Consider the following 10,962-nt stretch of genomic DNA (forward strand, 5'->3'; position numbering starts at 1 on the left):
GATATTGCTCTTAATAACAGGTTACTTTAGGTACTTAGCCTCTGACAGGTGACCTTTAGATTTAGTGGTTTTGAGTGTAAAAATAGTGTCCTCATACAACATCGCATTTTTCTACTCCATCTTTGAGAAGCTTTTGCATTTTCAACCACACACACACACACACACACACACACACACACGTGTAAACACTTTACTCTTCAAGTCAGCCTGATTGATTGTCTATTATTCAAACACTAAAACCTTCATAAGGGATCTGATACATTTTATTAAACCATGGCCGTATTTACAATGTACAGTAACTGAATTTTTCCATTTCAAGACACATTCAAAAGTGCGTTTTTAAAAGTGAAGTTTTGCTCTGAATAAATAAGAGTTTCCATTTTCTGACAACAATACAACAACAAACAACAATAAAGCTGCAAATGTGCTCATCACCAGTACAAAATGTAAAAAAGAAAAATGCTGAGGTTTTACTGTAACACCGCTACAACCACTCCTCTTTTCTTCTTTTCTTTAAGCTCACGTTGGAGCAATTAAAATATCTTGTTTGAAAGTGAAAACCATTTCCAACTTGATGCAATGTTTCATGTCCCGTGGAAAAAAAAGGAAAATAAAATAAAAGTGGTCTTCTGCATTATAAAAAAAAAAAAAACAAGACAAAATTAAAAAGTAACTCCTGTGTTAGCCTGAAGGCTTCACCACAGTTTACTCAGCAGTCTCACAATGAAAAACCCGACTGATTAAAAAACGCGGTCCTGCCGTCACCCGAGGACTTGACTTCCAAACGGAGCAAATTGCTGACAGGGCGTCCCGAAGGATTTTTTTTCCCTCCACAACATCATCAGAGTGTCGACAGTGGAAAAGTAGACAGAGCAAGTCAGCGGCTGATGGGAAGCTGTGGTAAAGAGATGGACGGGTGGGTCAAGTGGCCTGGAGCAGCGAGGACAGAGAAGGGATGAGCTGCACAAAGAAAGAGAAACAACATGAGCTTGGCAAGCAACAGGACCACGTTATTATAATTAAGCTGAAGAAATATGCTACTGATGACTGACATAAATACTTAAAGCATCAAAACAATGAGATAAACCACAGAGAAGAAGGCTCAGAGTGAATGTGAATATTTCAAAATCACAAAATATTCCCATATAGAGTGTTAAAACCTACAAAGCACACCTTGTACTATTACAGCATTTTTATAAAAGTGTAACTTCACTGGATGTAATCTGTACCTATGAAATACTTGCTGATACCTACATAGTGTACAGTGAATGTTGCTGGTGTTGTCACCAGCAACGTTCTGCACAAGCTGTTCATAAATAACTTCCACCCACCAGCAAATTTGTCCTGTGGTCAGTCTGAAGAACCTGGACTGGGTGGAGATGAGATGGGTGGATGTTTAAACTGTAAAATCCTCCCAGGAGTGATTAGTTATTTATAGCTTTCTTCTCCCAACCTACACTTTTGTAAACAACATGTTTCGAGACTTGAGTTTTGGCATCCAGTTTTTACATCACCATTTCTAAATTTCTTAAAATTTCTTTATTATTGCTATTGTTTTCTATTTTACATATGCAAATATAAAGAAATTTCAAAATCAGAAAGATTTTTTTTTTTTTTACTCAAAACAAACATTTAAGTCTGTCATTGTTTTAAAATGCGAAGCTGTTTTGGGTGCAAATATTTATAGCTGGTGTTTTTTAACATTCACTTTAAGTTCAGTGCACAAATAGAGTAACACATATTAAAAATCAGTTAAACACAAAAGAAATTAGGCTCCTTGTTATTTTTTATGTAGTAATCTTTGCAGTTTTATTACCCTGTGACCACAAAGATGTGCAGGCTAAAAACTTTCTTTACTTTACAATGCTAAAAAACTAGCACAGTTTTCTCTTTTAACTTATTTTCTAGTACAAATGTTTAATAAACAATATTCTAAGCCACATATTATTTCATGGTGCTTGAACAGACAGTTGTTTTTGTTTTTTGTTTTTTTGCTCAGCTAGTTTAAAACTTGTGTGCAAAGTGATTCCAGTGAACATTTAAGTACCATGAACACAAGTGGAATTTACCAGCAATGACTGAAAGTCTGATAAATACAATTTTCTGTTTTGTTGCCAGAAATCAAACCAAAATTCTGATGAGAAAAAACAAACGAAACAGACAGGGGATCCTATCCTCCTTCACAGTCCTTCAAATTTCCATGTTAGCAGTCAAATGTTTCCATCATATTACTTTAAAGCTTCCCTTAGAGCTCCAACACTCTATGAAATTTTCAGCTTCCACCCCAGAATAAAGCACCGTTTATCTCCCATGTAAATACTCAGATTGCGAACATGAAATTTGCCATTATTCACAAGAGGTCACCAGAGTGGATGGCTCCCCATATTTCATTTGGCACAATCCCAGAGTGATTTGTGTCTCCTCCAGGTCTCAGACCAGGAATTGTTTGTGTGTTGGGTGATTGCGTAAACCACTAGAAATATTCTTCTTTTTATTCTTATTATTTATCAAACATGGACACATTTAATAATCCACTGCACTAATCACTAATAAGTAATAGTTAAAATTAAGTCCTGCATTAAAAATAGTGTTAACTGAACTTAATGGGACACAAATATTATCGTATTAATTTTTAAAATAAAAGTAGTCGTGATCCATAACGTGACACAGCTTCCTCTATGCAACATCATTTAATGATAATCACTGTTAAACTACTACTGGTGGTTTAACACTGCAAACTGCTATTTTTAATGGACAATCTGTTTCACATGTAAATAATTACATCTTTCATGACTTTCCTTCCTTAAAGGAAGCACGAAGTGGCCTCCTTACATGCTTCAAGTTCCTACTTAAGCGCTGGACTTGAGTAAATTGGCTTCCACCTGTGCATAGTTTATGATATAAAAGAGGGAGATTGAGGTAAAATGTCACATTTAAGCATTGAAAGCTGAACGTTCACCTGCCAGCAGTGAAAAAAAGGACCCTGCATTAAATGGCACTAGCAGACGATTAGAGACTTGACACTCACTGTCCAGGTATCCATGCAGGGCCAGCAGGTGTGGTCGGTCTGGGCTGCTGAACGGTGAATAGTGGATATCTTCTGGCAGCGACGGGGGCATCCTGGACAGCGGAGCGCTTTGAGAGAAGCTGCTCTGAGGCGGCTGCTTTTTGTGTCGCGCCCGGCAGTTCTGAAACCAAACCTGTAAAAAATATTACTGATAATGTGATCGTGCAAAAAGCAGGTGGATATGATCAAACACTACAACAACGCCGAGCAGGTCCCGGGTTCATATTCCCCTCACCACACCCCATTAGTTTCTTCATCTAAGCCAGGTGATAACTCCAGTTTGATGTGTGAGTGTTTTAGTCTGCAGCTTAATGGTGTTAGTGTTTAAACTGGCTTCTCTGTGAAGTACAACAATTGTAATTGTGTTTTATTGGTCTTAGAGTTGAAATGGAATCATTCCCAGAGGGGTCATGTTTTTAAAGCACTAACAGTGAAAAGAAAGGAAAGCTTTCTCAAAGATGTCTGCTTTTTCTTTTGGAAACCCTTAAAATCAAAAACTTTTGGATGGAAATTAAATCATAATAAGACAAAGCATCATCAGAGCAAATTGTAAGAAAAGCATTGCGAGGTATGAGTCTGTTAGCATGTGAAGTTTTAATGTAAGAATAATGGGATCACCCTTTTAAAACTCTGGATACTAAACAGATAATATTATACCCTGATTCCTCAGTTTCTTTAACTTATGATCCCAAAAGATCAAGTTACAATCACAACTTTGTGTTATTAAGTGTGATTATTAACCAGTTTCCAGGAGCCTGAAAAAGCAAAACCATCCTTCTGTTCTTTTCTATCATGCTAATATTACACAAAAAGTTTTTTTAGTTTGATATAAAGTAGAACTTGAACTATAAAGTGTATCACCAGATTTGACCATTGCCTACCTGTATGACTCGCCTGCTCAGTCCCGTCATTTCTGCCAGTTTCTGCAGCGTCTGAGCATCGGGGTTGTTGTCCTGGGCAAACTGACTCTGCATCACCTGCAAACACACAAAGCCACTTGAAATGCCAAGTAACACTGTGCTGTAGACACACACACGCAAACATTTGTATTAGAATGGTGCTAACCTGCAGCTGCTCTGCAGTGAATGATGTCCGTGCCCTCTTGGCTGGTTTTGGTTGGCAGTCCTGATCAGAAGGTAGCGCTCCTTCCAGAGTCAGTCCTGTGCCTTAAGATAGACACAGTAATCATTCACTAATTAAAATCCAGTCATCAGAGTTCAAAGTTACACAAAGCAAGTTAAAGGAAAAAGAAAATCTTATTACAGTGTCACAAAATGGAAGATTTACTCAGTAACATAATTAAAATGTTTTCTTGCCAGCAGCCGCACTATCCAAAGTATTTACACCATTATGGGATACGTTTGAATCACTGAGAGCACAGCAGAGTGAGAAATGAAGGAATTATTCCTCTATTTGTCTTTCATGTAAAGTCTCTTCCTTTTTTCCAGGCTCTCTTAACCTCTACACTCTCTCTGTTTTCAGACCCTCGCAGCTTAATTTTAGTCCAACAAGTTAACAGGAGGGAATTTAGATAGTCAAAGTAAAGCAAAAGCGTCGGAAACTTTACACCAGTTAAAATGGTGCATCCAAAATCCAAAAACATCAAGAAAAACATTCCTTCCAACTGATTATTTGCATTACATCACTGTTAAAAGGAATAGCTTGAGAGCAACTGAAGTAGAAGAGCTTTAGAGCTTGAACTACTCCTTCTGTTACTGAGGCTTAAACCAAGGCTGGGTTACAAAACAAGTGAAGTCATAACTGCACAGGGGCCCCAAAAGCCCCCGCGGTTTACTCCAAATTATTTAATTAATAACAAATATGTTCGAAATCTGAACCACTGAACCAGCGTGTCAGCTATGTTGGTTCTCCAGTCTTGTAGCCCGATTCTTAACGATGTTTGGACCCATTAACACTCCAAAAGACCTGTGGGATCTTATTCCACAAACGGATCGATGATGACTTACTATCAGTAAGACTGATTTTTCTCTCTAATTACAGATTGTTTAGTTTACAAAAAGTCAGAAAAGGTCCATCATTAAGCCGTGCAGAACGAATAAAAATCTTCTTATATGTTGTTGTGTTTGACCAACAGTCAAAGACCACAAAAATGTTTCATTAACAAAAAACAAATCCCTCAGAATTGCACACGTGGACATCATGTATGATTAAAGTTTTGCCATTCATCAGTCATCAAACATCTGCATTTCTAGTGTGCCTAAATACTAGCAGGTACTTTCCCCCCAGAGTTTTTAGCTGGTAATCCAACCTCAGTCATTCATCTTCGGTGTCTGTGAGATTAACTCTCACTGGTTGGGTTACCATTCTCTGCAGCTCTGCGTAGATTGTCCAGCATGATGTCGTAGTGGCTGCGGCAGAGCACCCTGCCCTCCACCAGGCCGAACTCCTCCCCGGTCGACAGCTGCCTCTTGCAGGAGAAACAGGCGAAACAGGCCAGGTGGTACACGCTGCCCCGAGCCCTTCGCACCCAGTCACTGGCGTACACCTGTCGGCCACACTGGGCGCACTTAGTGCCGAACCTACTGTGAAGAAGAAAGGCACGAGCAGGTGAAGGCTGGCTGCAGAGTTCAAGAAGGGATATTCTGGTGTCCAACCAAACTATTATATATTTGTTACATTTTTTAACACATGGAAAGACTAAAAAAAACTGTTGGACTAAATAGAACAGCAAAATATGAAATAATTAGTTTTACTGTTTTGTGTAACATCTGTGCAGAGGAGTCGTATTACTGATATGATCTTGCATCATCTGCTCTCAATAAAGCTTTAGGTTTTGAACATGACTTATCTTAGCATGATCCAACATCTCTGTTTGGGGTAATTAAACATTGCACACACAATACAATTTGTTTCTCCACCAAATACAGTCTGCATTTAGCCTGAAAGGTACAACCCAGGACAAAAACAATGATTCAACATGATCTCACTGAGTGTATGAACATTTCTGGTGCAGAAAGAAAAGCCAGTGAGATTTTGGAAAACTGGAACCATGAAAAGTGAAAGGTGGAGGTATTCCTCCCACCACTGGAAACTAAATGTCCTACGCAGAGATTTCTGTGAGTCACACGGTTTCTAGTAACTGGACTGAAGAATAAGTGAGTGTAAGATAATAAGTGTCCTCTTTATCTTTGAGTGATTTGTGTGAGATGCTGGGTAAGAGGATGTGGGAGAGCAGGCAGTGGCAACAGACCGCTACAGCTCAAGATGATTGAATTTTTAAAAAAGTCAATAAAAAGAAGTCCAAATTAAAGTAATAGTCACTGCTTCCATTAGAAAGAACCACAAAATCAGCCAGTAAAACTGTTGATTTTGCACATTTTGCTAGTTTTCTATCAAATTTTCAAATAGTCAAAAGGCCAAAACTAACTGAAATGGAAAGGGACATTTAGGGCAGCCGGCTGGTAATCAAGCTCTTTCCTCTGGAGGCTTTTGGTCATTAGGTTTTATGAGAGTAAGCAGATAGAAAGTTATTTTAAAAACATTGTTTTACTGGTGATTTATTCTCGTTTTTTTTTTTCAATTATGACTCTGAAGCCAAATCATAGTGAGACCAAAAGATCAACTTGGAGAGCAAAGATCAATGAGCTGTAAAAACAGCTAGAAATTATATAATTTAGGTGCAATAATTTATCCCATAAGCACAATAATGTTTTATGGCAAGTTTTTTCTACTCTATTAAATGAAGGATTAAATGTAAAACATTTAGGGAAAACTTTCCACCCTCTCCGCATTTTAAAAGATTATTTTTTGTATTCTTTTCCCCAAATAATTGAAGATATGTAGATGCCTGTCTGTAGATTTCTATTGATATGATAAGACAGGCGGGTGCTGTTAAAAATGGCAAGATAAATAATCTGTATCAGCATTATGCTTTTAGTGAAATACACATTTTTCATTTGTTTATTCTTTTCCGTAAAGAGGAAATATTGCCCCGTGTTGTTCATTAATAAGACACGTTTTTGGATATTCTCAGTTAAATAGCATGGAAACCACCAAGCGAAATCGTCGTATTTATTTTTCTGAATGATTTACATCGACCAGGCAAAAAAGCGACCTACACTTCACTAAATTTTATTTTATTATTATACATCATTCTTCAATAATTGTCAAATTTAATATAAAGCCCATATAAACGATAACTGAGGATTAATAAGTTTCAGTTCAGGCCTTATAGAAAAATAAACACATTTCAGTGCTGTGACTGTTATCAAATTACATATCGGAGTTTTTATTGTTTTAACGGTCGAAAAAGCTCTAAGAAAAAATAGTAAGAAAATATTAAGAAAAATATTAAAATGTTAAGTAAATCTTATAAGACTCTTACAGGCAGCTTTGGAAAACTACAGTCGTTGTAAAACATCAGAGCTCTTACCTGAAATAATCGAGCTTGCAGTAGATTTCTTTGTTTTTAACGTAGCAGCTGCTGTGTTGGCGCAGAGACGCTCTGCACACTGAACACTCCAGACAGCCCAGGTGCCAGTTCAGGTTGTTGACCTGAGTAGATTCAAACACACACACACACACACACACACACACACACACACTGACATATCACACTCCGATAGCTCTCTTAATCGAGATGCTCAACTAGAAATTAAACAGCGTTAGAAAAAACTAAAACTAAAAGCATTTGAACAGTTCTGTACAGTCTTCTGTGGAATTCTACACTAACTGGGATTTTCTTTCGAAAAGAAAGCAGACATGAAGAAAAATGGACATCAACCTCAGGAAACGTTTGCAAAATGATCATTTCTGTCATTATCAGTGATTTCCTGAAGACAGGAATGTGAAGAGAAGCTTACGCTTTAAATAAAGAAAACAAAAACAAAACAAATCTTACTTCTCGCTGTAGGTTTTATGGGTTAATTTCGCACCTTCAGTAGGTAGCGGTCGTGGATCTCCATGCCGCAGCTCGCGCACTGGTTCTTTGCCGCCGGAGGAGGGCAGAGGCAGGCGGCCTCCGACGGGCTCGACTCCTCAGACTCCTTCTTCACCTCCGATTTAGACTGCGCAAAGAAAATAAAATAAAATAAAATAAAATAAAATAAAATCACTTTTATAGCAAATACAATTTCATTGAATCTTGTAGATTTAAAAATAAAATAAAATAAAACGTCAATGAAATATGTAAATCCTAACCAGAGACGTGGTGCCAACATGAAGATCCAGTCCAGGAAAAAACATTGATATCAAAAAAAAAGAAAAAAAAAAACTCGATCTGGTAGCTAGTCAGTGCTAACTATTTTGGTGTATATTTACTAATAATTTACCCGTATATGTTGTATACAACATGCAATTTCAAGTTTCATAAAACTACATGAATCAGTATCTCAGCCCAGAAACGTTGCAATATGTGAACTCCAACCGCAAAAGGAAAGTGAATAAACTGAGTTTTGGCGTCTTTACGCTCCATCTCCTCCCGATTAAACCTGCGCTTCCGCCAAATTAACTCTATCCCGTTACGAAAATAAATAAATAAAATGTGGAGAGTGAATGAAAGACAAAGAAATGAAAAGGTTGAAAACCAAACTCGTCCAGATGTTTGTGACTCACCATTTTCGGATCTTGAAGGCTGCCTATTTGGAGAAGAGATGGAGCTTGCTCTGCGCATTACGCATCTCTGCCCCAACCCACACTATATCCGGTCCAAAACAAGGAATAACAGTTTCTCCTGCATTTAAACCCTGGCAACAAAAGAAATTTTGATGCAATTAGGAGGGGAAAAAACTATATATGATCGATCATTCCTCTTGTGCACGATAGGAGGCTGTATTCCCATGCAATCAAACGCAGTGAAAAGAAAGGATGGCACTATATCTGCAATTAGCGGTAGATTGAAATGCTTCGCTTGATAAGAGGCAACCCGAGTGTCAATTTCATCTGTCAATCAAAAAAAAGGCAACCAAGCCACCAAGCTAAGAGAGAGAAAAAAGCGGCACATCCTAATTTCAATAGCCGTATAATCGAAAATCGAAAAATCTCAAAGTGAAGAGGCTCAATTGGAGATCGGTCTATTCATAACAGACAATGTGCCGAAACTGCAGCTGATCTTGAGACATAAAGGAGCTTGATTGTCTCTTTCTCATGATGGACCCATTTAAGTACTTGAGGCTCCCCTGCGTGATTACAGCTGCATTCATAAACTGCCAAAAAATCTGCGTTTGGGTGGCAATCCGGACTTCGTGTTGTCCTTCATTCCTCGAAATTAACACGAATGCAAGATTATGTTAATTACCAGCTACGGTATAAATATTGGAGGCAGTAAAATGAGGCGAGAGGGCCTATGGGAACATAAAAACATATACTTCATACATAAAAAACCTCCCAAAAGCAGAGAAAACATCGTCCGATGAAAGTTTTTCCAAAACATCACGGGTAGAATATCCAAATAATTCCGGGGACCATGTTTTTTTTGTTCTCCCAAGGGTTTCCTTCTGTTTTTCTGCATTCAACACAAAAATAGTAATAATAATCCAACTTCATTCACTCTGCAGGACAAACCAGTGGCTCTAGTGACCCTCCCATACTGTCTCACAGTTCTGCCGTTCCTCCCCGCCTCGAATCGGAGTTTACTCCCAGTTCAGTCAGACAGGATGTGATGCTGCACGCTGGACCAGCAGACCTCCTTTCTCACAGGAAAATGTACATTTAGCGCATTAATTCAAGAAAAAAAAACAAAAAAAAAAACAGCGAATACCCGCTAATTAACTGAATTTCTTCGTTTGGATATAAAGGTCGCAGCTTTGAGGCCACTTCATCAATCAGCTCTTATACACGGAAGTGATTTCACACTTCCATGTATAAGAGCTGATTGCAACGTAAGGAGTTTAATGCCTGCAATGGTAATAATTAGTCATGTAGAAATTCTCTTAATTGTTCTAAAATGGTTTAAGTGTTATACTTTTTTGCATTATCAGAATGGGGGAAAAAATCTATTTGTGATCCTATAGAATATAGGAAATGCTGCTCTACAGAAATTTAAGGTCTATTTAGAGTTTAAAGCATATAATTAGACCCAGAAGATTTCTATTCATACTTTTAGAGAGTGCATGTTCAGCGCTTTAGCAAATAAGTGAACACTGTTCATAAAAATATAGAGTTGGGGTACAAAAGTATTATTATTATGTGAGTTAAAAAGTTTCAGTGAAAATATGAAGTCCTTCTGCTTAATGACAGATTCAAGTGACGCCATACATTTTGGGGATATTCTAACAAACATGATTTCCTCCAGAAATAGTTCAGTGAGGTTAACAACTACTCTTCAAGTAGTTGTATTAAAACTGTTTTGGGGGTATCTTATATTTGCACTAATATGAATCATGTTTTGCAGTAATGCAAAGCAGAAGGCGGAGGATGTCGTCATAGAATAGACCACTTGATCGTGATGAAGGAGACTTTGTAAAAATGTCCAAGCAAAGCACTGAGAAAATACCCCCAGACTTAAACAGTCCCACCACAAAGTTTCACTCATACCCTGCAGGATAGTAATTCTCCAGCTCTTTCTTGGACACCTTTCTATTGCCTGTCAGAAAAGAAACATACTGATATAACTTTGTTCACCTCAAGCATTTGGCACTGGTCTCCTCCAAAGAAGGGGTTTTGTGATGCTTCTCCTCCACTGATACCACCGATCAGCCTTCATTTGACAGGATTTTTACTGGCTGGGTTTTTTAGGTCTTCATCTTTGATTTTTCTTTTCTTTTTTCTCGGTTATGCAGCTGCTTTTCCACCACTCAGTGAACAGGCTTTATGTTTTGATCTTCTGATGGACACTTTTGTTCTCCCTGATCACGCTTTAGAAAATGATCCAATAATCTACACAGTATTTTTACAGCGCCTTGCAGTGAACCCATGATTTGGTGCTGAGAAAGCCC

The 10,962-nt window shown here is 37.9% G+C and overlaps 1 protein-coding gene across 1 annotated transcript; it reads right to left on the bottom strand.

The window, feature by feature from the left end:
• Positions 1-282: 282 nt before the first annotated feature.
• lhx6b (LIM homeobox 6b) lies at positions 283-9,611 on the bottom strand. Its single transcript, XM_035913429.2, has 9 exons — positions 9,401-9,611; positions 8,642-8,772; positions 7,963-8,094; positions 7,461-7,582; positions 5,390-5,610; positions 4,133-4,233; positions 3,949-4,044; positions 3,029-3,200; positions 283-960 (listed from the first exon to the last, which is right to left on the bottom strand). The coding sequence occupies exons 2-9, from the start codon at positions 8,642-8,644 to the stop codon at positions 878-880; spliced, it is 930 nt and encodes a 309-aa protein (XP_035769322.1). The 5' UTR covers positions 8,645-8,772; positions 9,401-9,611; the 3' UTR covers positions 283-877.
• Between the last annotated feature and the right edge of the window lie 1,351 nt (positions 9,612-10,962).

Source organism: Neolamprologus brichardi, chromosome 12 (genome assembly GCF_056152115.1).
Source record: "Neolamprologus brichardi isolate AB-2024 chromosome 12, ASM5615211v1, whole genome shotgun sequence".
In the NCBI taxonomy this organism is placed as follows: domain Eukaryota; kingdom Metazoa; phylum Chordata; class Actinopteri; order Cichliformes; family Cichlidae; genus Neolamprologus; species Neolamprologus brichardi.

Coding starts and splice junctions, on each gene's coding strand:
- lhx6b (XM_035913429.2), bottom strand. Junction 3,201..3,948: donor TGAGCAGGCGAGTCATACAG/GTAGGCAATGGT, acceptor TATTTTTTACAG/GTTTGGTTTCAGAACTGCCG. Junction 961..3,028: donor CCTGCATGGATACCTGGACA/GTGAGTGTCAAG, acceptor TTCTTTGTGCAG/CTCATCCCTTCTCTGTCCTC.